Here is a 26,338-nt window from a genome sequence, read left to right as displayed (position 1 = left end):
TTTAGAGTATATTAAATGGACAGGAAAAGAAATCTATATAGAAAAAGAAAATAAAACCACTGAATCAGAACATACTTCACAACAGCATTCTTCTTTAATTAACTGGAAAATGTCACCTCAAACTTTGTATTTGGCATATGAAACTATTATAATAAAGTCTAAGTATTTTCAATAATTTTAACACCAGAGCACAATCAGTGAGCTCCCACATAAACCTTTGCATATCTACTAAATGACTGACAAATGCTATTTGCAATCCCTTCTGCCCTTGTAGAATGGTGGCTGCCAAACCGGCATTAGTGAGCGGCCCTCCAAGTTCATGGCAAACCTTTAACCAGTCCTGCAACCCCTTGCTCTTTCTGGGTGTAATAGCTGCCCTGCATTCCTGCGTAGCCTGTTCATAGACCAACTGTTCAATTAAAGGCATAGCTGTCTCTGGGTCCCCCCAAATTCTCCCTGCCGCTTCTGTCATTCTAGCCACAAAGTCTGAGAATGACTCCTGGGTGCCCTGAATAATCTTTGTTAAATGTCTGCTTGCCTCTCCCTTCCTAGAGAGTGCCTTCCATGCCTTAATGGCGGCAGCTGAGATCTGGGCGTACGCTCCCCAATGGTAATTTGTCTGGTTAGCAGCGTGTTGTCCCTGACCTGTAAGCAACTCAAAAGTCCATGTTCTTACAATTAGTAAGCTATTTAAAAAAAAAAATCAACCTTGTTTAGCCTACTTCAATACATATCTGCTTCAGACAGACTAGTCATAATATTTAATCTCCTAAATTCTATGTGTAAAGTAGCCATATCAACCCATAGTTATCCTCAATAACTGTAGAAGAAAAACTACACAGAATTTGTTAATAGGATTTTAAGTGTTGTTATTGTTTGTAACAAACTGATCTGAACACACGTATCAAAAGGTATTTAGTACTTACTTTCAGCATTGGACAAAGTGCAGGGATTACAGTCAACCAAAGCTAACTGAAAATGCTGAAAATAAGAGGAAAGAAAGTCAATGCATTAAAAATTTAGAGTTGTATGAAAGGACCTTAAAATATTTTTCAGGTATGTCAGATCTGACAAAATACTGAAGCTATGTTCCACAAATAGAGTTTACTAACCAATGAATGAGAATTATTTTGTACATTTAATGCTCTCAATTGATATATATAATATATATTATATCATATCGTTGGGTTATTTACTTGAAGCAGGTGAGAATAGAAAATTTCAAGACTCAATATTATCAAATTATCATGTGTATCTTTTTAGTTATGAAAAGGCTTTAGATTTTAAGTATTCAAGTAATCGGGAAGTGTTACAAAGCAATTTTAATATAATGCATATTTTTTATTAATTTATTTTTTGAAATAATTCTGGTGATCAAACCTAGGGTCTCCTGTTCTCCAGGCAAGCACCCAATCCACTGTGTAATCCTTTTGAAGAATGCTAAGTCAAAAACCAACTGTACTGTCCAGCTACTCTTTAACGTAGAGTGGTTCTTAAACTTTTGAAAGGAAAAGTTTCATTATGAGAATGGTCATGAAGAATAAAACTCATCAGTCCTTTTAGAATGTATGTATACAATTTGTTTAATTCCTCAGGAGAAATTAAGCTTAGTAGTTTAGTAGTATTATACTGCCCTAGTACAAGCAATCATAAAAAAAAATTCATGTTAACATCAACATTTAACGCAAATGTTTTAAAATGCAAAACATTTGGTAACATCTCACACCTAAGTTTTGCAAATAAAATTGAGCATACAAAAATTTAAAGTAAATTAGCATTATAGAATTGGTATAAATAAACAAAATAATCAAATCTTTCAACAGTTCTGAAAAAGTGTCCCATAAATATATACTATCTAATTTTCCAGGCTGCCACAAAACTTTAGCATTGAAAGTAATAAACAGTCATAATCCAAACCATTTTAATCAACTTTAGTAAGCTTATTTCTAAGCAAATTATATAAAAATAACTGATATTCATGATGGCAACTTTTAGATGTAAGCCCTAAGAGTACTAATAACTTTCATTAAGAGAAACACTATCACCAAGTATTAAGTATTGTATTTCAACATGTAAGCAACAAAACTGAACTTGGTGAATTTGAACCTTCAACTAATAATAATAAACTGTCAGTTATCTAACAGTATATGAAAAGGAACATTTGAAAATTACTACTTGATAAGAATACAATAACTATTATATATGCAATTATAAACCTCTGCTAGATATATACAAAAATCAAGCTAGCCTCTCCATTTGTAGCTTTCCTAAATTTTAAGGCTTTCAGTAACTTCTAAGTGACTAAACTATAATAGAACTACAAACACAAAATCTTAAATGCTTAATCCACTTGACAAATATTTATTTGAAAGCCTCTAATGCCCTCAGGACATATACATATTATGGGCACAGTGGTAGGGGAAAAGAAAAAAAAAAAGAAAGAAAGATAAGCTGGGATCTATTCCTCTACTGTACTTACCATCATCTACTGTGGTCTACATTTTTTACAATCTATTTGTCTTAATGTTCTTAGGTGGCTAACTCTCATCAGAATGTTTCCTTATAAAGTCATGAATGGTTCGAGAAGAAACAGTGTTTGCATAATTTTCTACTTTAAAAATCTAGAACAATTAGAAACACTCATGGAAAGAAACACCCATTGTAAGAAAAAACAAAGGTTCACATTTCAAATTATAGCCCAATGTGAAGTCATTCTTTATCTCCCTTCTCTTCCCTTATCACAATCTTAGGAATCATAATAGTATGCAACAAAACTTAGCAAACATTATAGTCATTAACTTCATAAAACCATAAGTGTGTCCCTAGAACTTATAATCTTTTCAGATTCTTTATTTTTGTCATGCAGAGAAGTGCAGTTTTAACAAAAATTCTAGTACTATTGGCAACGACAGTAGAAGCAACTCAGTGTAAAATGAAAAATTGGGAGAAATATTGAATGGCCACAAAAAGGAAGATATTTAACAAACAACAAACTATCTTTCACTTACAATATTTATATACACAAACCAGAAGTCCAAGTGCCTTGTAAATACTGTTTTTATTATTTAAATGCAAGACATGCCCTGCTAGTTGAAGTGGATAAATATATATAGTCATATACTTAAAAGAACAAAAATAAAAACAAAACAAACAAACAAAGCATTCGATGGCCAGGTCACACGTACAACATTAAGTAGCTCTACAGTGGCCAATCACTTTTTCAGAGAATTTCTCAGATGCTCCAATATCCTTTCCTGACAGATTTCAGCAAAACTTAAAATAAAAGTTTAATGGTGTAATTGGTTACCACATGGCTTTCGCTTTCAAAACTACTTTGTATTTGAAATGCAATTTTTCTTCAAGTTCATAATTAATGAATAGTCTCTTCATCTAAATAAATTTTCTTTGAAAGTGCCAATTTAAGTTTCAACATTTCTCAATGCACTATAATATTTAGCAACAACAATCACAGAAATAGGACATTGTATCTTGAAAAAACCCAATAACCTACCTTTAAACTAGACTCATAGTCTGTGTTCACTTTGAACATAAGCCCAAGTCGTAAATGAATTTCCTTGGCTCGACAAAAGCTGGGATCAACATAAAGCACCTCCTGAAATGCTTTAATAGCCCTGAAAGAATACAGACATAAGATAGCTTAACTTTTTAACACATGCACACACTTCTGCTTGGGAGTACAGTAAAACTCGTTTTATGTAATGCTATTTTTAAATGTCAGATTTATACAAAAGAAATAATAATGTAAATAATTGTTACTTAAAAACTGAAAGGAACACTTAAGCATTTTATATATTAAATGCAAATGTTCTAGTCTATGCCATAAAATAAGTCTTTTTAAAACTTTGTAGTATGTTTTTCCATGTTTTCATTTCTAAAGTGATATCACATTATTTATATAGAAAAAGATCATTCTTACTTGGAAACTCTACAGAAATCCAGACATTCACGTGGATCTATTTCTAAGTTTATTTTAGCTAACTTTCCTTGGTCTGTCAATCTCTTTCCCTCAAACTCTCATTGGATATTTATTTATTTTTAAAAGAAGAAAAAAGTTTGATTCAAGTAGAACAAACTTAGGGAAGAAAATCTTTTACTGAATGGACTCTTATGCTGTTATTGTTTCTAACTTGATCATATGAAGTGTACCCAATGCTTAAAAGTCATATTAAACAATGACCAAATGTTTTGAATGTTTAAAGTTATAAAGGCACTGGCATGAGGATGTAGTCAGATAGTAGAGTGCTTACTTAGCATGCAAGAAGCCCTGAGTTGAAACCTTAGTACCCAGTATGGTGATTCACGGCTGTAAATCCAGTACTCAGAAGGTAGAAAGGAAGAAAGATAAGGAGATTGGGGTCAGCCTGGGCTACTGAGACCCTGTTTACAAATAAAAATGTTCCAAATATTTGTAATTTAATAGCAGCAAACAGTAAAATAACAAAAAATAGTATACTGAAATCATATTGGGTAGTTTTTAAAGCCCATTGTTTAAAAACCTCTATCAAATATAATATCATATATTATTTGCAAAGATTTTTAAGAGCTAACACTAGTATTATAAACATTAACAGTGAGTATTTTGAATCTTAGATTTTCTAAAATAAAAGCTAATCTTTATGCAAAATATTATGCCATAAAATACTTCATGTGTTTTAGTAGTTTTATTTTGAAGGATCATACTTAGGCTAGTCTAAAAATGACTACTTATATATGTGCTTATTTATAATATTAAAGACTTCTACCAGGTAGTTTATTTGGCAGGAAGAACATAGGTTCAGCATCAGCCCTATATTCCTGCTTATGACAGTACTGACTTTCTTCCTTAAGAAATAGGCATTTATGTGTTGGATGATATTTAAGTGGGTCTGAGGAATGTATAATACGAGAGAAAGGTGAAAGGGCTAACAGAAAAAAAATAGGGATAAAATTCATATTCAAAAATGTTTCAAAATCAATGCAAGTTCAATGAGAGGACGATTGTATATATGTGGGTAGAGGCGTCAAGGTTAGAAAGTAGGACTGAGAATTCGGCGGAAAGAGCAGTATGCAAAATGTTCAGAAGCTTCTAAGGTAGTTCTAAGGTTTACATCTTCAGTCAAGTGATGGCTGTATTAATGTTTATTGTTTTACAATAGTATGCTGCAATAAATATTTATGATTTACACCTTTTAAGGTATGCTAGCAAAAATTATGACCAAGAACTAGAAATGTATGTAGGGGAGTTGAAGGAGTGCTTACCCAGCATGGGTGAAGCCTTAGGTTCCAGCCCCAGGGGCACTGAACAAACAAGAGGTGCCTGAGAAGGTTGACTAATCTCAGCACTGAGGAAGTAGGGATAAATAGAAATTCAAAGTCATCCCTTGCTACCTAGCCAGTGAGCTCAAGGCCAATCTGGGATACAAGAGACTCAGTCTAAAAAAAATATAAAAATCAAGACTAATGCTTCATAATGTCCTTATAATATGAGTCAGAAAAACTGCTAAGCAATGTTCATATGTGCCAATAAAAACCCAGGCAAGTCTGAGGCACAGATATGAAACAAAACTGGAATCGCAGAAGTTAGGAAAGAAAAAAGGTAAAACAAATAGTTTATGAGGAAAAAAAAGATTACATGATATCAGTAACAACCACTTGCAAAAATATTTCTTGTCTCAATTAAAATTCTAGGTTTTTTCTCCTAAATGTAGTATTTGTGATGCGAGCCTTCAGTACAGACATCTCTTCCACTTGATTCACAACATTACATATGTAGAAACATAGCTTTATTTTAAACATGATCTCTATGAGTAGGCAATTAGCCTAGATTCAGAAACACTATAAACACATTCGGCTTGGTGTATATTCATCCTTTAAGGTCTAAAAGTGCCAAGGACAAACACACATGTGCACACACATGCACAGCACGCACAAATACACACACATACACACACACAACCTTTGGTGCTATAATGTTATAGAAGCAACTTTCAGAAACTCATTACTAGATTACCGATAAAAATTCCTTAAAAGATTTTGTATTTTGGATTACACTTAACTTCCTCAAACAGGTAGTTTGTATGACACTAATAACTTAATAATCATATCTCTTTGTTACATTTAACAAATATAGACTCTCAGTTGGCTGTTACTGTTCATCTTCAGCTTACCTCAAATGTGAAATGGCTTACCTCAAAATTTTCTGTCTGCAAATATTGGTATTCTTGACTTCACTGCTTCTTTAAACTATATTCTCCTGATCTAGAATATCTTCATGTTTTAGCTTTCTTCTAAATCCACTATTATAGTCAAAACTCACCATGCAAATTCAGTGTCAACTATTTCTTACTTAGTATTAAATACAGTGATAAGATCATTTTACTTTCTATCTATGATGTATTGTCCCCAGTTTCTAAATTTTAATTTCTTCGAGTCTGCATCATTCTTTTCTCTCTAAATCATTAACATCAGCAAAACAACAAATTAGCAGATGTCAATCGATACCATCACTTAAAGGTAACAGATAGGGTTATTTGTCAAGAAGGAAGAACTCTACAGTCTAATCTCTTCATTGATCAAAACTCCTCACCTAATATACAATACATTTATTTAACCAAGTTTGTATTTCTTCACGTGACACTTCAGTTTCCACATCTCAGGAAAATAGAACTGGGGGGCTGGGAGGATAGGAATACCACTAAAGACTACATTTAAATTTTGGTTATTACTACATTCCTTTCTCTCAAAAATACATTGAAGCAGAATATGGTCTCTGTAGTATAGACTAGACATCGCTAATAAATATTTTTATCCTGACAGAATTTTAAAGCATGATGAATGGCTACTAAAAACTGTATAAAATACTTTGACAATGCAATGCTTTTCAAATAGGCAAAGAATAATGCTCCACTGGGAAAAAACTTTTAAAGGAACATATTGCTGTGTCTAGTACTGTTGCTAATTTTTTTGATAGTCTAGAGACAACTTTTTTTAATCACCAGATTATTTATATAGAATTTCTGGTTTAAGAATTGCTACATTTAATCATAAGTTTAAAAAAAATTATATGGCTGGAGAGATGGCTCAGTAGTTAAGATCACTGATTGCTCTTCCAGAGGTCCTGAGTTCAATTCCCAGCAACCACATGGTGGCTCAAAACCATTTGCAATGCGATCTGATGCCCTATTCTGGTGTGTCTGAAGAGAAGTGACAGTGCACTCACATACATTAAATAAATAAACAGACAAACAAACAAACAAATAAATCTACCTTTTAAAAAGTTATATGAACCTAACTCCTCAATAGCAGTAATTCCAAAAACACACATCACTAAATATACTTTAAAATAATGGTGACCTTTAAACAGATTTCTACAAAATCATAGAAAGAAAGAAAGAAAGAAAGAAAGAAAGAAAGAAAGAAAGAAAGAAAGAAAGAAAGAAAGAGGAGGGAGGGAGGGAGGGACAGAGAGAGATGTAAGAAATAGTGGTGACCAAGAGCAAAAACAAAGGGCACTTATTTAAAGTTAAACCCTGTATTATCCTTTTATCACTCAGTCTCATTTCTGAAGTAAAATGAATAATGTAGAAATCATACATAAATGAAGAATCAAAATTAAACAAACTTAACATGGTCACAAATTTATTAAATAACTTTGAACTTCAGTACTAATTTTTTTCTTACCTTCAATATAGAAGGAAGGTCATAAGTAGTTATGTGAAACCTGGCTAGTCTGAGAAACAAATACCCACTCTTAAACTGTAGAGTTCCTTGCTTCCCCCCTTTCCTACATTATTTCCAATCGATCATAAAGATTTATCAATGTGCCAAAGAGAACCCTTACAAGTACAAAATCTGCTGCCTATGCTATGTGATGGTCTGCACCTGTGATGTCACCACTTGGGAAGCTAAGGCAGGAAGACTGCTGTGAGTTTAAAGAGAGTCTGCATTACACATGGTATCATTACATGATAATTTGTCATTAAAAAAAAAAAAAAGTAACAAACAAACAGGAAAGAAAGGCTGGATGCCTTTAATCTCCACAGAGGCAGAGGAGCAGAGGCAGGCAGACAGATAGACTTGGTGAGTTCCAGGCAAGCCACGGTTGAACAGTTAGTTGCACCTACTAATTTAAAAACATAGTACAACAGAAAAAAAAAAAAGTATGCTTGGAGATTAACCTTGCTTCTAACACCAACAATTACATAATATCAAGCTAAATATATAACACATCCTTGTTTCTCCACCTAAAACATTAAAAAGAAAAACATAAATCACCTCTAAGACTATTTCTCTAGTTCTAAATATTTACATTTACATTTTAAAATTCCACAAATAGCATCCTTCTTAAAAATTAATAGACTTAAAAATCCTTGGTTTCAAATATATAATGGCCACTAAAGAAAGAATGGTGTTGATAGGACTGTTGGGGAGGGTTGGGTGAGGCCTTGTAAGTATGCCTCCCACCTGTTGATCAGGATGTAAGTTCTTAGCAACTGCTCTACTACTGTGCCTGCCTGCGTGCTACTCCTTTCTTCACTATGATGATAATAGACGCACTCTCTGAAACTATTAAGACCCCAATAAACTCTTCTATAAATTGACTTGGTCATCCTATCTTATTACAGCATAAAAAACCAACTAAGACACAAATATAATTCAGGGTGGATTGATGTAAAGGAAGGTATGGTGATGTATGTCTATAAAGTCAGCACTGTGAAGGTAGAAACAGGAAGATCACCTTGATCATATTGGCATGATCTTCTTAATAAATTTTGGGCTAGCCAGGACTACACAGTTTAATCATACTCATTCTTCAATTCAAATAACCTAGGAGCCAGTCATCAATAATTAATGGAGAAATTCTAAGATAGATAGATAGTCCCTATTTAATTCTCTTTGATTAGAAATCTTAAATCATAAACAATTTTTAAAAAAATTCTAAATAATTTAAGATGGGTCAATACTTCTGAATCTTATCAACTCAACAGATGATTGCAAACTGAAGGTTTACTTACAATAACATTTTATATTAACACACACATACAATCAAACAAAAAAATGTAAATAAAAGTCAAAGAAACTAAAACAAGCTATTTATTGGACCAATTAAAGTTAACTATATGTATGCCATGTTAACTTACCACTGAAATGCATTGTAATGGAAGTAGACCAAACCAAGACCATATAAAAAGGCAGCATTCTATAAAGGAAGGAAAGAGAGACTTTTAAGGAACGTGTTTATATGAAGTGTATAGTATGTTGCTGATGTAAAATAAAGTACTCAACAATGTTTTACATTCTTAAAATTCCTATCATGTCTTACAATATATTTAAAATACATTTTTTAAACACCAAAATGACAGTTATGAGTAAGCAGATGGTATGGAATCCAATCAACTTGGCGATATATTCTGGTTTCTATTTAATATGTTCTGGGGAGAAAAAAACTAGCAGAATTCAATCAGCAAACTTAAAAGACGTATTTTTTTTCTGAAGAAAGAAAATGCTGTGATTATGCTATCTTATTTTTTCCTATTGGCACGTGTACCTATGCTTTCTGTACCTCCCACCTCTCATTCCCCAAGATATAATATATATACATATCTATATGTATATATATGTGTATGTGTGTGTGTGTGTGTGTGTGTGTGCGCGCGCTCAAACCTTTNTTNTTTTTTTTTTTTTTTGGTTTTTCGAGACAGGGTTTCTCTGTGTAGCCCTGGCTGTCCTGGAACTCACTCTGTAGACCAGGCTGGCCTCGAACTCAGAAATCCTCCTGCCTCTGCCTCCCGAGTGCTGGGATTAAAGGCGTGCGCCACCACACCCGGCTACATTTGTCCTTTTTACAAATTCAATATGGTCAAGTGTGGTGGTACATGTCATCTAGTACATGGGAAGCTGATGAAGGAGTAATGCTTCTAATTCAAGAATTTATCTTGAATAAAAACAAGTTCATATCTCCATAAAACTAAAAGAAACCAAAACAACAACAAAAACCTAAAGGCTAGTTTCTATTTAGAGGTAGGTAAGATGAAGATAAAATGAGTAATAATAAGTGTAGTCCTTGTTTTTGAAACTACAGAAGGAATATTCACTAATGGCTAAACCCCTAAATATAATTCAGTAGATGTTGTTTTGACAGATAATTCTTTTTTTAATGGTAAAATTCGTTGTAGACTTTTCTTATGCATTTTTGTTGAATTTTAAGCTTTTCCTTCAGTGGTACTAAACATAAAATTAAAGAGCTGTATTTTCCAAGTAGTATAAACTTAGCTGAAGGTTTCAGTGCTAGTAAGTAGCTTATGTGGTCAGTTTACCTAGCTAAACACTTATAAGAAAGTGAAGAGGTCAGGAAATGAAGGGAGGTCATTAATGGATGCTTTATGGAGCTGATTGTGGCTGTTGGAACTGGTACTCAATCTTGTTGGGGATCTCTGGCAACAGTGTAGAACATTCCTCCAAGTCATCTTGCTCTAGGTATAAGGGAACCAGTGCACATAGGCCACAATAGTTATCAAACATTGACTATGATGTTTTGCACATGATTTTTTAATAATAAAATTTTTGCTAGAATTTTGCTGTACTTTCTTTTGAATTCTATGTAACTTCTAAAAACATTGAAAAACATTTAAGCACATTGTAAAATCTAATAATGTGGTAATTTACTTTCATTATATCCTCATTAACCCCAATTTTCTAAATGAGAACATTATATGTAACTAAGGGATTCACAAAATTGAAGAGTTAAGAAGGTCTCAACATCCATTTTGAAAATTGATATTTAATTTTCTTTAATTTAGTTAGAACTGTTTTTTAATCAAAATCATTCATTTCCTATTCCATCCTCTGAAAGAATCTGAACAATACTGATGAGGTTGTGCAAAACTGACTGAACTAAAATGTATTTCTCCAACTCTCAAATAAAACATGTAATATATGACATAGGAGGGAAAGGTATAAATACTCCCAAACAAGAGAAATTGAGTCATGAAATATATTACCTATAAAGTCAAGACTTGAAAAACAACTACTTTCTCTGAAGAAGGAAATACAGACTGAATCACAACAAATAACTCTCTCTCTCTCTCTCTCTCTCTCTCTCTCTCTGTGTGTGTGTGTGTGTGTGTGTGTGTGCGTGTAGGCGGGGAAGGTTTACTGAAGTACATTTCTACTTCTAGAACACATCTTACATTCTCCCAATTTCTTTATATTTCTCTCTCTCTCTCTCTCTCTCTCTCTCTCTCTCTCTCTCTCTCTCTCTCTCTCTCCCTCCCTCCCTCCCTCCCTCCCTCTTAAACATTTTCCCATTCTCAAAACACTATGAAGCAATTGAAATATATACTATAAAAATTCATTTAAATACTACTACCTTCCATGTGAAGTTTTGCTGATTGATCTACATCAAATTAGAGGCAATATCTCTAACCTCTTAATTTGACCTTAGCACAATGTATCTTGATAGCACTGTTTAATAAGAACTTAAGTTTTGTGCAGAATGGTAATATTTTATAAGACAACCTCATGAGGCAGACAGTTTCATTTATAAAAAAAAAAAAAAGGAGAGAGCTGAGGCTTAGAGAAACTAAGCAAATGCTCAAGGAGTTGGATAAATACTACACAGCAGATACAGGGTTCAACTAGATCAGCCACTAGAGTTCACATCTTTCTGTTTGTGTACTTATTGAACTTTAACAAATAAAAATGACACAGAGAGGAATGTGAGCCAGGCAGAGGCAAGAGGATTACTGTCAATGTCAAGGCTAGCCTGGTCTACACAGCAAGTTTCCAGAGAGAAGGACTAACACACAGTAAAACCTTGTCTCAAAAAGAAACAAAACAAATTTAAAAAAGAGAAAGAAAACCAATTAAATATATGTACTTCTTACATTCCCTCCAATATAGCAGATGCTAGACATTCACTAAATCCATCCCTGAATACATATCCAAAGGACTCTAAGTCAACATATCTTAGAGCAGTTCCTAATGCTGCAACCCTTTAATACACTTCATGTTATAGTGAAGCCCAAAGGTAAAATTATCTGTTGCTACTTTATAACTAATTTGGTACAGTTCTGAATCATTTTGTCAGTATGTGTTTTCTGATGGTCTTAAGCAACCCTTGTGAAAGGGTTGTTCAACCCCCAAAGGAGTCACAATCCACAGGTTGAGAACTGCTGCCATGAATATACTTGTACATCTATATTTATTCCTGTACTATTCATAGTAGCCAAGAGATGGAACCAGCCTAGCTGCCCATCAAGAGATGAATGGGTAATGTGTGTATGTATGTATGTATGTGTGTATATATATACATACACACACACACACACACACACACACACATATATATATATATATATATATATATATATATATCCAGACAATAATAACTTTGGTTTCTAAGGGAGGGAAGGAAAGATAAATCAACAGACTAGAGGATGAAAATATTTTTCAGGCAATGAAAATTCATCACTACATGCTACCATAATGGCAGAGACCAGTTAGCTACACATTTTCCTAAGGCAATGGAATGTACTACACAGAGTGAACCCCAATATATACTCCAGGGGCTTTGCATGAAAATGATATATAAAATGTTAAGTTTATGGAATGCAACAAATATACCACTATTAGAACCCTGTCCTCCAAGCATAGCATAGTCATTGTGGTCCTGATATCCAGCAGATATGTGATCATCTGCATAAGACCTTCTCAAGACTGGGACCATTGACATTCTTCTGTGGAAAGTTCACAAGGCTCAGGAAGCCCCACAAATACATAAAAAATAACCACTGCTAGGGAAAGACTACTTTCTGGTAGTGCAGTTGCCCTGTGTTGCCCATGCTCCTGAAGTAACCCCTCACACTCAAGCTCCTGAAAGTCTTCCAATTAAACCATGGTGGACTTGGGTGGAATTGTTTTCTTTAGTCTGTAGTTGCCCTCTTTCCTCCAATCTGAGATGGATAGAAATAGACTTCCTAGGAAACATCTCAAAAAAAGCAAGTTATACATGTACAGAGGTAGAGGTAGGTGTTTGTTTTACCTGATGTAAAAAACAATAAAGTACAACAGAGCCTTCTATATTTTTCAATTAAGGCTTTAAAACATCATCACCTACCTTAGTTGATAATATATAAACTTTTATTTCTAATTATTCACATACTCGTCAAAGTAATTCTCAAATGCAGCATACATTTCTGCTTTTCCCCTGCTTCCCACAGGGTGAGAAAGTGGGGTAACAAACAGAACCATGCTGAAAAAGGAAAAAGAATTGCTACCTAATAACAAGCACTAACCTATAGAAAACAAAACGGGCATCATAAATGGGCATGATAGTCTTGAATTCATTAGAATTTTAAGACAATGCAAGTTTTACAGACCAGAGTACAGAATACTTTCAATTTACTATGGTTCTGTTTGTTAGCTTATTTTCTAATAAGCTAAACCATACCAAAAGAAACATTAACAAACTTTCAAAAACATAGTAAACATAAAAGAATGGAAATACTCAAGTTTATACAAAACTAAATAAGAAATACAATAAAAGAATAAAAATTAATGTCTTCATACAAATAAATTTATATTATACAATTTGCATACCACTGAATCTACAATTTCATCAAATTTAATATTCATATATAGCATGAAGAAAAAACCACTTCAAACTAAGCTGTAATTACATGTAGAATTCGCACTAAAATTAATTTTTAAGAAATTTTATTATATTTATTTGTATGGAGAACATTTGTGGGTTGGGGATAGATACACATCAATACAGGAGTGGAGGGTCAGAAGACATCTTACTAGTGCTGGTTCTCTCCTTCCATGACATAGATTTGGGGGATCAAATGCAGCTCATCAGGCTAAGTGCTGGAATTAAAGACATGTACCACCACCACCCAGCATCAACGAATATATTTTTAAGTTTCACTTCCCTAGGAGTTTTTTGGTGTTTTCATTTGCATTTTTCCTTTTAGTAATTTATGTTTGCTGGTGTGAGTACTGTGATGGTCAGCAGAATGAACTGTAGCAACCTCCTGCTGGCCCTTAAAACTATATTATACTAAATAAAAGATAAAGCTTCATCATACGTTGATATTTAACACATAGAGAAAGGTATTACTAAGGTAAATAAATTCATTGAGCAATCTTACATCAAAGCTGGAAAGATGGTTTATAAGTTAGGAGCCATTTGCTATTCTCCTATAGAGAACCAGGTTCAGTTTCTAGCACAGGTTGCTAACAACCCACCTATAATATTAAGTTTTTTAAATACACTATTGTCTGTAGAAGTGTATTTAAAATGTTTTATATGCTATGGTTGTGGGAAAGCAAATAAAATTATTACTGAGGATAAATTCTCCCCCAAAATAGTTCACATAGACAATGCAGGCAAACCAAAAATGCTAATATGAAAAATTGACAAAATTATAACATATGCCCCACAAATGAAAGAAAATATGAGATATTTGTCTTTCGAAGGCTGATTTAATATGCTTAATGCAATTATCTCCAGTTGTATCCATTTTCATATAAGCAGTATAATTTCATATTTCTTATGACTGAAAATAATTCCAGTTATAGATACTATGTTTTCTATATCTATTTATCTCTTGATGGATACCCAGGTTTGTTCCATAACTACTGAGAACAGTGCTGCAATAAACAAAAATATCCAAGAATTCTCTGTGATATGTAGACTTGAAGTCTTTTGGGTAAGTACAGAGAAATGGTATAGCTTGATCATATGGTAGATCTACTTTCAGTTTTCTTTAGGAACCTGCATAATGCCTCAGTTAGTTTACATTCTCAGAAGTATACTTCATATATTCATTGGTCATATATTCTTCATCCTTTGAGGATTACGGTTTTTTGAGTTATTGTTTGTTTGCTTTAAATAGGGCCTCATGAAGCCCAGGCTGGCCTCAGACTTCCTATGTGGTCAAGGATGACCTTAAATTCTAATCTTCTAGAGTGATAGGCTTGCACCAAAATGTACCATTTATGTTGTGTTGGGAATAGGACCAGAGCTCTCTGTGCATGTTGGGCAAGCACCCTACCATTGAAGCCATATCCACAGACCATTAGTTGATATTATTTTAGTATTTTTTTTTGACAAAATGTTACCTAATTTATTTTTAACAAAAACTCCTCGAAAAACTGGTTAACAATTTAAATGAGCACAGAAACTATTGTCATAAACAAATTATAAAGTATTACACTGAATACGTACAAAATAAAAGCAGTTCCTCAAAAATCTAGAATGAAATAAGCATGCCTACTCTCATTTCCTAACACTAGAAGTGTTTTAGCCAGGTCAAGTGAAGAAGCAAAACAAGATTAGCAGGAGAAGAAGTTAAACTGCACTTGTTTATAAATGATGTGGATCTACATGCCTTTGAACAACCTAAGCTAATGCACATAGCTGCAATTTTAAACTTTATATTGTTCTATGCTCCTGACCCAAAGAGACATGTGTAGGTATGTGTGCTGTGGTAGTCATTTGTTAAAAAGCAGCAAATAGGTTAATATGCAACCTTATAAAACAAATATCCACCAAAAATGTTAGAAGCAGCATAGGAATATTGTTTGTTATCTGGGACCATTGTAATTAGTAATATTTCATTCCCTGTAAAAGCCTGTTAAAGAGTTCTGTAAAGTATCCCTCATGTCTTCTCCATGTGATGCTTTCTAAGCTGTTCACTTAATACAGAGCAAAACCCCCTTGTTCGGATCTCAGTATCTCTCTCCCTCCCCATCTCATACAAGAGAGCATGTTAAGGCAAACAGATTCAGACTCATATAATATATAAACAAGAGACACTGGAAGACAGAGGGAGAAAGAAGTAGAGAATTTGTATCTGGGCTAGCTTTTAGTAAAATTACTTCAAGAGGAAGTGCTTTAATTTCTTTTCTTTAATGAAACACTAATGCATTTTAGTACTCTAAGGCTATTACTAACATGTTCAAAACAACACAGTGTAATGCAAAAATGCCAACATATAAAAAGTAGGGCCATTTTAACACAGTGATGACAAAAACTGTTAAGGAAGAGTGAGGGGTCAGGGAGATGGCTCAGTGGGTAAGAGTATTTGCTGTGCAATTATGAAGACTTGAGTTCAAATTCCCAGTATCCATGTAAAAAGCTAGTTATATCCAAAACTGCTTGTAACTGCAGCACTAGTGTGCAGAAACAAGTAGCTCCTAGGAGCTTATTTACTAGCTAGGCTAGCTGAAATGATAAGCTCCAAGTTCAATGAGAGATTCCATCACAAGAGTGTTGGGGAGCAATAAGGAAGGCATCTGACATCTTACTCTGGCCCCTGCATGGATGTGCAGACATTTGTGTGCTACATGATACATGCCACACACCACACCCCTACACACCAATTAGGGGTATGGGGGATATAATGAAAAGAATCTTATATTCATGATAAGCTACAAAAAATATATCTGGGAAGAAATTTAACTATACAAATAAAAGACATTCCCAATGAAAATTACAAAACATTGATGAAAGAATCTGATGACACCAAAAGATGGAAAGATGTTTCATCTTTGTGGACTGCAATAATAATGTCAAATGTCCAAATTACCCAAGGTGATTTACGTATTGCAGACATGTCTTCAAAATAACAATGAGATAGAAACAGAAAATGTAAACTCATGGAAGTATAAAAGACCACCCCTTCCAAATAATATGGAAAGTTAATAACAAAGGTGAGGTCTAGCTGACTTCAAATTATGCTCAGAAGATAAGGATTTGCAATGTACACAGACAAAAAGTAAGAGATCCTAAGAATAAAGCCATGCAATTAAGAAGCAACTGACTACTTACAAAGAACCAAGAATATTAACGAAGAAAGGGCAACATCATTAATACATTGATTCTGGTAAACTATGCAAGAGATTAAAATTGGACTATTATCTCCAACCTTGTACAAAACTTAACTCAAAATTAAACAAACATAAATTTGAGACCTGAAACTATGAAGCTACTAAGAAAAATAAAACTCAGGAGAATCAATGTCATTAGTATAGGCAATGACTTCAGAAATAATGCACAGGAAAATAAAGTCCAGAAAAGGCAAATAGGTTTACATAAAACTAAAAAGCTTTTGCATAGGAAAGGAATCAATCAGTAAAAGTGACAATACAAGCCAGGTGGCGGTGGTGTACATCTTTAATCTCACTCAGCACTGGGGAAGCAAGAGCAGCAAAGACCTCTGAATTCAAGGCCAGCCTGGTCTACAGAATAAGTTCCATGATAGCCAGAGCTACACTAATGATAAATATCAGGAATATATAGTGACTTCAAAATTCTTAGAAGGAAAACAAATACATAAACAAAGGGGTGAAATGTAACCCAGTTGTGAGGTGCTTGTCTACCAAGTATAAGTTCCTATGTTCAATCCCCAGCACCACACAAACCATTAACCCAAGCACTTGCTAGGTGAAAGCTATTAGTTTGGCTGTGTTTGATTTTTCAATTATTTCACATGCGATCAGATCATCTCTGGTCAATAAAATGTCAACAATCTAATTCTTTTTAATAAAATACAAAGTAGTTAAATAGAAAATAACAAAATGATATTGATTTCCGTCTTCAAATCTCTTTCTTGTAGAAGTAACATTAAAAAAAAAGTGAGCTCTAATCTTTATTTTTTATAACCAACAATAAATGTGCCAACAAAAACAAATAAGAAATAAGCATGAAAATGTGCACCAACCTTCCAGTAGTCAGACTGTAAACTGTAGTACCTCTGGTATGCAGATAATGCTAAAAGAAGGAGAATAATTATAAGTCACAATTATGTTACACCTTAGGAAAGTCTTAAGAAGCATTACTATAGTAGGTATTTATAAGCACTTGCCTTTGCTGATAAGCACTGATTTCTCACTTGAATCTATATGATAACTAAAGCAGGATAAAAGCTTGATATATTTGCCTTCATTTTGTCTATCTTTCTTACTTTGGATCACCCATTAACTCTATAAGCACACATCCAGGAATATGTCTAAAAAATTTGTGATATGTAACCCATCTCCCAAACCTACCCTCTCCATGCCCAACCCAACCTCCTCAAGGCACAAAGATAAGAAATAACTAAAGCACAGTAACTGTCATCATTCACATTCTGTTCTGAAGCCCAGAAAAGCTTTGTTCTAAACCTAGAGTCACCCTGGATTTTTAGAAGAAGAGAGACTCTTATCCAAATCATTTTATGAGATTACCACCAAGGTAGGAACAATTCTTGGTGTTTCTTAGGCAATGTGATCAAAAACAGATGCATAAATTCTCCAACAAAAGCAGGCCATGCAGGTCAGACTAATCAAGCTATTTGTACATGCTCAGAGGTTCTACTTGTACTTTACAATTCTTAAAACGTGGAGAATTAAGAATTACCAGCTATCTAAAGAAAGTATCCAAGTAACAAGAAATGGGGGGAGGAGGGGATTTAAAAGAAATGAAAAATAAATGATAAAAATGAGATAAAGATCATCCAAGGAAGGGGAAAGACTCTTTAAAGATAGGAAATGTTGCTTTGATGAGTGAGGAAGAGAATTCTATAAAAACAGATAGGATGCTCTAGAAAATAGAAAAATAAAATTTGGAAAACTATTACAGAATAATGCAATAGAAGGATATGATGAAGTTTAAGAGACCTCTCAAAAATGAACAACAAACAAACCAGAAGTCATTTACTAAAGGACTAACATATGAGTAACACTAGTCCAAAAAGAAACACCAGTAGCAAAGGATAAATTTAACCAATAATTCTGCAATGGGCACTTGAAAAACCTGCCTTTGCTAAAGCACCAACTCTTCACTTCACAAGCAATCAATAAGATGAAAAGACTAAAATATCTGTCTTCATTTTGTCCTTTACTTTGTCTCATATTCTGCTTCAATCTACTAAACCTAACATTATCTCATTCCTGTCAAAGCTAAAGGCAAACAAGTTATTTTCGAAAACCTCCAGTTGTCTTAGATTTAAAACACTAAAACTTTCCAGGAAAGATATTCCCCCTCCCAATAAAAGCAATTATCCATGAAGATGAGACTACATCCTTGCTAAACTAATCATGTTGTAGATAGCAGATTGGTTTCCTCAGGGAATTACAATGTATTAACAATTTATCGAACCACCTTGTAGAACCAGAGCTGAGACAAAGAAGTACAAGACCATACCTTAACCAGGACTGCTTAATTATGCTTCCTTTTGCCCTCTAGTGCAACCTAAGCTTCATGTCAGAAAGACAGACCTATGAAACCACTAAACTCCTTTACCTGCCAGTCATGAGACTTGGCATTTTGCTCAATTTTTCCAAACTAGACAATATATTATGAGAAAAAAATTAATAGTGGTTCTAAGAAAATAAAAAAGAAAACTAAGAAAACACTGAAATTTTGGGACATAGAGTACACGCATGGAAAAAAAAAGTGGGGGAAACCTGGGATGCACCAGTACTGTTCCACTTCTTAACCTGTGTAACAATTAAGTGTCATTTCTAATATTCAATAAACAGTAGATATATTCTTTAGATATTCTTTTATGTCTATGCGGCTAAATATTTGCATCCAATATGGAAAATACTTGCTTCTGGAGTTTTCTGTGCAATGCTTCCAAACTAGAATGTGATATAGAGAAAGTTGTTTGTTTTGTTTTTTAAAAAAACTTTATTTTTAAAAATAGTACTGAAGTAAAGGGGTGTAGCTCAATGGTATATACTTATCTAGAATGAAGAAAGCTTGGGTCTAATTCTTAGAACATTTAGGGGGAAGTAAGTAAAAACACATTATCACATAGCTTAACAATTTTTTCATTTGATATTAGTCTTTCTTTTCCAATAAATATTTCACTAACCAACATTAAATTTAAAATTTAAAAATTTAAATACGGAAATTAAACTGTGCTAAGTTTTCAGTGTTTAAAAATTCACTTTCAAAATTAGGAATTCTTGAAAAAATCCTAATACCATCCAAATTAAATGACACTCAGTTATAAGAACAATGCTGTTATTGATGTTTAGTAGAAACATGGCATCTATACAACAATGTTATGAATTACTAAATAAATATGAAACATCAAATTCAAAGTCAGAGTTGATACTCTAAATTGCAGGTAGTTAAAATGAAACATTTTTTACATCTCTCTTTCTATTCAATTACATACTTTCTTAGTAACTATACTCTATTAGGTATTCTATTTTATTTACCTCCATTGGCATCTTATTTTAAGATACTAATAAATTTTGTGTTTCTTAAACCAGATAAATCAGTGAGACCCTATAAATGCTACAAGTACCTACCACCCGGGTCCTACAAGCAGTCCTCAATCTTTATCTATTAAAAAAAGTTCTTAGTTTACTGTCACTAGGTATTTCTAAAAATAGAGAATATTTAAAAAAAACACCTTAATTTCAATATCCTTTGTTTCAAATCTGTATCAGAATGACTGTAACAAGTGCATCAAAAACACTGATTTATTTTTTTCTAGCCAAACTTACTAGCAATTATTAGAAAATAGATCTTTTGTTCTTACACTGTATTTATATACTATGCTTATAGTATAAGATACTCACAATGGAGTACTGTCATTTAATCAAAGATAGCAGCTCAGGCAAACTGACAGAAGACTTCTACAAAGTACAAAATCTTGGTATACAACCCATCCTAACCATTTTTGTCTAAGAATTAAAACATGCCAAACCTACTTTGCCACAATATTATCGATAAGGGGTTAGAGAGTGGAAGGAGTAAGGAGAGAAAGAAGGCAATTACTTGAAGGAAGTAGTAAAAAAGAGACAAATCTATCACTGGTTAAAATTTTTTAGGGAGTTATACACTTGGAAAAACTTCCACCTCAACATGAAATGTGAATCAGTTAATTTTAAGATTTTAACTTTTTCATACTAACATTAGGAATGATTATTACAATCCAACTATATTGTACTTTTTAAAAATTGCCTTCCAAGGCAACCTTTTAAATAATTTCAACCTTTTTAATAATTGGCCAAAGCTATATAATAATGGCTTCATTTTTCCCTCAATGCAATACTAGTTTCATTCTCCAGTTTCCATAGGTCGTGATTCTAAATTAAATTCCTTACTAAATGAAGGCTACACTCCCTTCCATAGCAACCTAATGTACATCAATGGGTCTCAGCTTTGCTACAATCTCCTATCTACTACTCTTTGAGGATAAATTCCTAAAAGTAAAATGTTGAGGTTTGGTCTGTTGCTAACTACTGTAATGCTAAATAGTGGCCCTCAAGGTCTGGTTGCCTCAGGGATAAGAGAATCCTCACGTGCATCAAGTGACGCTATACATACCTTGCTCTATAATTTAAAACTGTTGGTTGAAAAAAGATGCCTATAGCCTATAACTGGGCAGAAGAGAGGTAGACAGAATTTCATTTCCTGGGCTTGGGGTCTGAGGAGGACCAAGAGGGGGAAAGAGAGAAGGTGAAAGGAAAAGTCACTGTGGAGTAGGTGAATCATGAAAACATGGCCATGAGTGATGGCCAGCTTGAGTTAAGAGCAACCCAGATGAAATATGTCAAATAATATCTAGGGGTTATTTACAGAGAAGTAGGCGGAATATCTTAGAAAGTAGATATCTGCCCAGCTCTAGTGCTTTAAAGGCTTATTATAAATATAAATGATTTTTTTTTTTTTGTCTTTTATCTGGGAACTGAATGATCAAAGGCAGGGTAGAAACTTGCAACTAAGGTTAAATAATTACTACGACATATTAGCGACCAATGTGAGGTGTCATGCATAAATGAATTATCCTTAATATAAATATAAAGGATGAATTAATAAGGTGGCTATATGTCTTTAGCTTATGCTATTCCCCAATATCCACACAGAAGAAACAGATTTACCCAAAACTTGAAGCTCAATAGCTGAGCAGTTAAATGATTTACTATTACCTCCTATGCTAATCTGGCTACCTCCCAGCCCCATCCCATGATATTGCATATTATTATTGATCTGGTTCTTCAGACCCATTCTTCATGGCTCCATCATGCCACTGATTTGCCTTTTCTTCCTCTCTCTTTCTCTTTCCTTTGTTGGCAGATGTCCTACCCTACTCCCTATTCTGCCCGGCCGTTGGGTGATTAGCAATTATTGTCAAGGCAGTGAATAAATGGTAAGAACTGTTTATATAAACTTGAGACAGGAATTTCTTGGTCTACCCATTACATTGCGGTGGCTGGATTGAAACAAGATAGGAGGGCAAAGAAATCAACATTTGAATAATCTATGGGTACCGTTGACATAGCATACAAAACAAAACATTATGCCTACAATAAAATAACCAAATAAAAGGCAGAATGTGTATGTGTGTACTTTTAATCAACAGTAAAATAACCATAGCATATCATTTACTGACCAAAGCAAATACAGTAAAATCACAACCAAACATGTTCATAAAACAGGTTCTACAGTTTACCATGGCAAGTATAATGGTGGATATGTTGTTGTTGTCTGTTGTTGTTATTTCTTAAAGAAATTAAACTCATGGCTATCCTGAGTTCAAAGAATGTTTTAAAAAGAAAACAATAAATCCCAGTATATAATTGAGAATCATTCTCAAAGGCAGTAAGTCCCCTACAAATGGGTACTTGGAGCACTGTACTCACAGATTTACATGTTTGCTGTATGGTTCATTTTAACTTATATGTTTTATAATGTTTCCTAAAAATAAGTATTTAACTGAGGTAAACAGTTTTCTTATCTTGTGCCAGTTACAAAGAAAAGAGTAAACCTGAGGAAAGAAATGTCTTTATAATTGGTGGTAGTGCTTTGAGTGTGGGTGGGTATGCTACAGAGGGAAGTATCATACCTAACACTGGCTCTTCTTTTAGAGATATAAAAAAACAATAATTATAAGAATGGACAGGGAGGGGGAATAACTAGTTTCCGGTTATTAACAGAACTCCACAAAGGTCAAAAAAGGCACTAGATGCCCTGAAACAGACTGCTATTAGCTACCATTTGAGTACTGGGTACAGAACTCACATAATAACAGTAATAACAGTCACTCTTAACCACTGAGCCATCTCTCCAGCCCTAGCTTGTATTTAAAGAGAAAATTATTTATAGGGAGAAAGTGCCCCTCAAACTCTCAAGGAGAATTCATATAGAAGCAATTAGTTTGAAATATGATATACCCATTCTCTTCTTCCTGTTAAAAATTATTCTGTCTACTAGACAGCCAATTAATCTAATCTATAAAATGGTAAGTGGGTATTTACAGTAAACTTTTTTCAGTAAATTAAATCTTTAGATATCCTCTTCTCCCATCTTACTTATTATTACTTCCACCAGATAAATTGTCAGGATACTGTAACTACTATTTGCCTACATCCCACATTCCAAAACATAAAAGGAAATTTCCAAATGCCCCTTGATTCTTTGTTATCTTCACAGACCAACTTTTTTTTGTTTTGTTTTGTTTTGTTTTGTTTTTTTGGTTTTTCGAGACAGGGTTTCTCTGTATAGCCCTGGCTGTCCTGGAACTCACTCTGTAGACCAGGCTGGCCTCGAACTCAGAAATNNGCCTGCCTCTGCCTCCCGAGTGCTGGGATTAAAGGCGTGTACCACCATGCCCGGCTACAAACCAACTTTTTGTTTGTTGTTTACTTATTTGTATTGTAAGACAAAAATCTCAACTCTGTAGCCCAGTCTGGTCTGGAAGATACTACACTAGCCTCACTCTTACAGCAATTCTCCTGCCTCTGCCTCCCAAGTGGTGAGCATGAGCAACCACACATGCACGTGTGCGTGCATGCATTTATGTGCACAGGAAAGCAGGTGCCCTCAGAAGCTAAAAGATAGTAGATTCTCCTGGAACTGAAGCTAGTTACAGCTGGTTGTGAGCCATCTAATGTTGGTACTGGGACTCAAGTTTCCATCCTCTGAAAAGCAATAAATGTTCTTAAATGTTGAGCCATCTATCTCTCCAACCCCTAACTGGACATTTTATAAATTTAAAATGTAGCTAAATTCACAAACAATGAAGTTTAAGAAGTTAGGGGCTGGCAAAATAGCTCAGGAGGTAAGGAAATATACTTGCTGACAGGTTTAATGGCCTAAGATTTGCTCCAGGACCCACATGGGAGATGGAAAAAAAAAAAACTATACAAGTTGTCCTTTGATTTTCACACCCATGTCATAACATATGCATGCACATATGTGCAAACACACAAATAAATTAACTAATTAATTAGTACATTCAAAATAAGAAATAAAAATAAAAGTTAAAAGATACACGGTTTAGTGATAACTAAGGTCACTAAATGACAGACAGTCCTGAGGGCATTCCAAGTCTAGGCCCCTCTTCATGTGTTGTCAAACTAACATCCCCTCTCAGTACAAGAGGGTGTAGAATAAAAACAAAACAGATTCCATAGAATTCTGTATGCTTTTAGTATGATAGTCGGCTTTAAATAAGTTGCCAGCTTCAACTGATGTTAAAACAGTAAGTTGGGCCAGAAAGAATTCAGTAGGTATAAAGCACCTGTTCTGAGAACCTGAGTTCAATCCCTGATAACCTCTAGGTGGAAGAAAAACACTGATACTAAATGTTGTTCTCTCCATTCCATACCACATGCATGCCCCCCCCCCACAGACACACACAAACAAGTAAATAAATACATTAAGGGTTAAGGGTTGTTATTAATGCCTGTTATCCTGATGAACTGAAGCTATTTTGCTCAGTACTAGCTAGCATTACATAACAATCCGAAAATCTCTAAGTGATCATCTACTACTTTTGTAACTTTTACATACTAGAAGACAGGAACTTGGAAATGTTTATATAAATCTGCAAATATAAATATCAGAGCTAAACTGGGAATTTCACAAAGTATGAACATATCAGACTAAAACTACACTTCCATTAGGAAAACGTAAGTGTGGCCAAACCCAAAACTGGCAGGATACGATAGCAATGTGAAATACTAACAATCCATTAGTCCTCTGAAATTTGCCTTTTTAAAGGATCTAAGGTGCCAAATTAGACCATTCACTCGTATACAAATTTAAAAAGCTGCCTGCCCTTCCCCAGTACAAAAAGAAAACTCCACAGTAAAGGAAAACTGTTCTTACAATTGATAACATTTAAACTTAGGGTAACACTAAATCTCTCTCTCTATGCCCTGGATGTATTTGTTTTCAGCAAATGGGAGCGGAGTACCTAACTCCTACATTCAGAGATATAACTTAGTTTTCTTGATGAAAAACATTTAAAAAAATAAACTAGTTTTATTTAAGGTTCAGGCTCATTTGTTTCTCTCCTGTATTATTTGCCTTTCCAGTAACAATAATTATATTATATAATATACATAATACATATGTATGTATTGTGGTTTTGTACTGGCCCACAAAAATCTGTGTGTATGTGTGTGTGTAAATATGATATAGGAATATGTACATGACTCAACAAGAAAACAGATTACCTTTTGGATAATCTTCCAATAAGAGGTTGAAGTGACCTAATTGACAAAAGAAATCAGACTCCACTTTCCCTTCAGCTTTTAAGATTAGAGATTCGTAGCAGCGAACAGCCTAGGAAAAAAAAAAAAAGAGCACAAATGTTTAAGACATGGGTAACAATCGTAAAAATACATTTCCTCCTTAAGATTATTCACACACATACATACATACTCTTTCTCTTTCTCTCTCTCTCTCTTTCCAGAAAATCAATATTTTATTCTTATATCTCAGTATATCATTCTTCATGAGAAATAGATTCTTTAAGTATTTATCAGTGATTCCACTAATTACGGCATGTCTTTCCCATTACAAAATTGTAACAATATTGACAAATCAAATAAAGAAGGAGCACTTTAACATATGACCATTCTCTCCATAAATTACAAGTCTAAACTATTACTGTAATCTCTGCTGATATAATCAAACCTATTTCCAAATCAAATATTATCCATCTTTCCTACAAGCATGAAGGACTTAATTAAATTATATGAGAATTCATACAATCTCTGTAATAAGAACAACTACCATTTATATTCAATGGTTCACTTTAGCCAAAATCTATAGCAGATTCAAAATACTTTTGTCTTTCCCTTGTTATGAACTTCAGTCAAACACATTAATTCTATCTTTTTTTTTTAAAGATTTATTTTTATTTTATGTAAGTACACTGCAGCTGTCTTCAGACACTCCAGAAGGGGGCGCCAGATCTCGTTACGGATGGTTGTGAGCCACCATATGGTTGCTGGGATTTGAACCTCGGACCTTCGGAAGAGCAGTCAGGTGCTCTTACCCATTGAGCCATCTCACCAGCCCTCACATTAATTCTAT

At 33.9% G+C, this 26,338-nt stretch overlaps 1 protein-coding gene across 9 annotated transcripts in view; it reads right to left on the bottom strand.

Moving 5' to 3' along the window:
- Positions 1-26,338, bottom strand: part of Kdm6a (lysine demethylase 6A) — a 103,971-nt gene that overhangs the window by 46,054 nt on the left and 31,579 nt on the right. For all 9 annotated transcript variants that reach the window (XM_021153679.2, XM_021153681.2, XM_029473489.1 and 6 more), the window contains exons 3-7: positions 25,474-25,582; positions 17,730-17,779; positions 9,141-9,199; positions 3,512-3,632; positions 927-981 (exon numbers count right to left, since the gene is read on the bottom strand). In XM_021153679.2, coding sequence (XP_021009338.1) covers positions 927-981; positions 3,512-3,632; positions 9,141-9,199; positions 17,730-17,779; positions 25,474-25,582 — 394 coding nt within the window. The remainder of the gene's footprint in view (positions 1-926; positions 982-3,511; positions 3,633-9,140; positions 9,200-17,729; positions 17,780-25,473; positions 25,583-26,338) is intronic.

Source organism: Mus caroli, chromosome X (genome assembly GCF_900094665.2).
Source record: "Mus caroli chromosome X, CAROLI_EIJ_v1.1, whole genome shotgun sequence".
NCBI classification, from domain to species: Eukaryota; Metazoa; Chordata; class Mammalia; order Rodentia; family Muridae; genus Mus; species Mus caroli.
The sequence above is the reverse complement of the archived record's forward strand: the minus strand, read 5'-3'. Positions and strand labels throughout refer to the sequence as shown.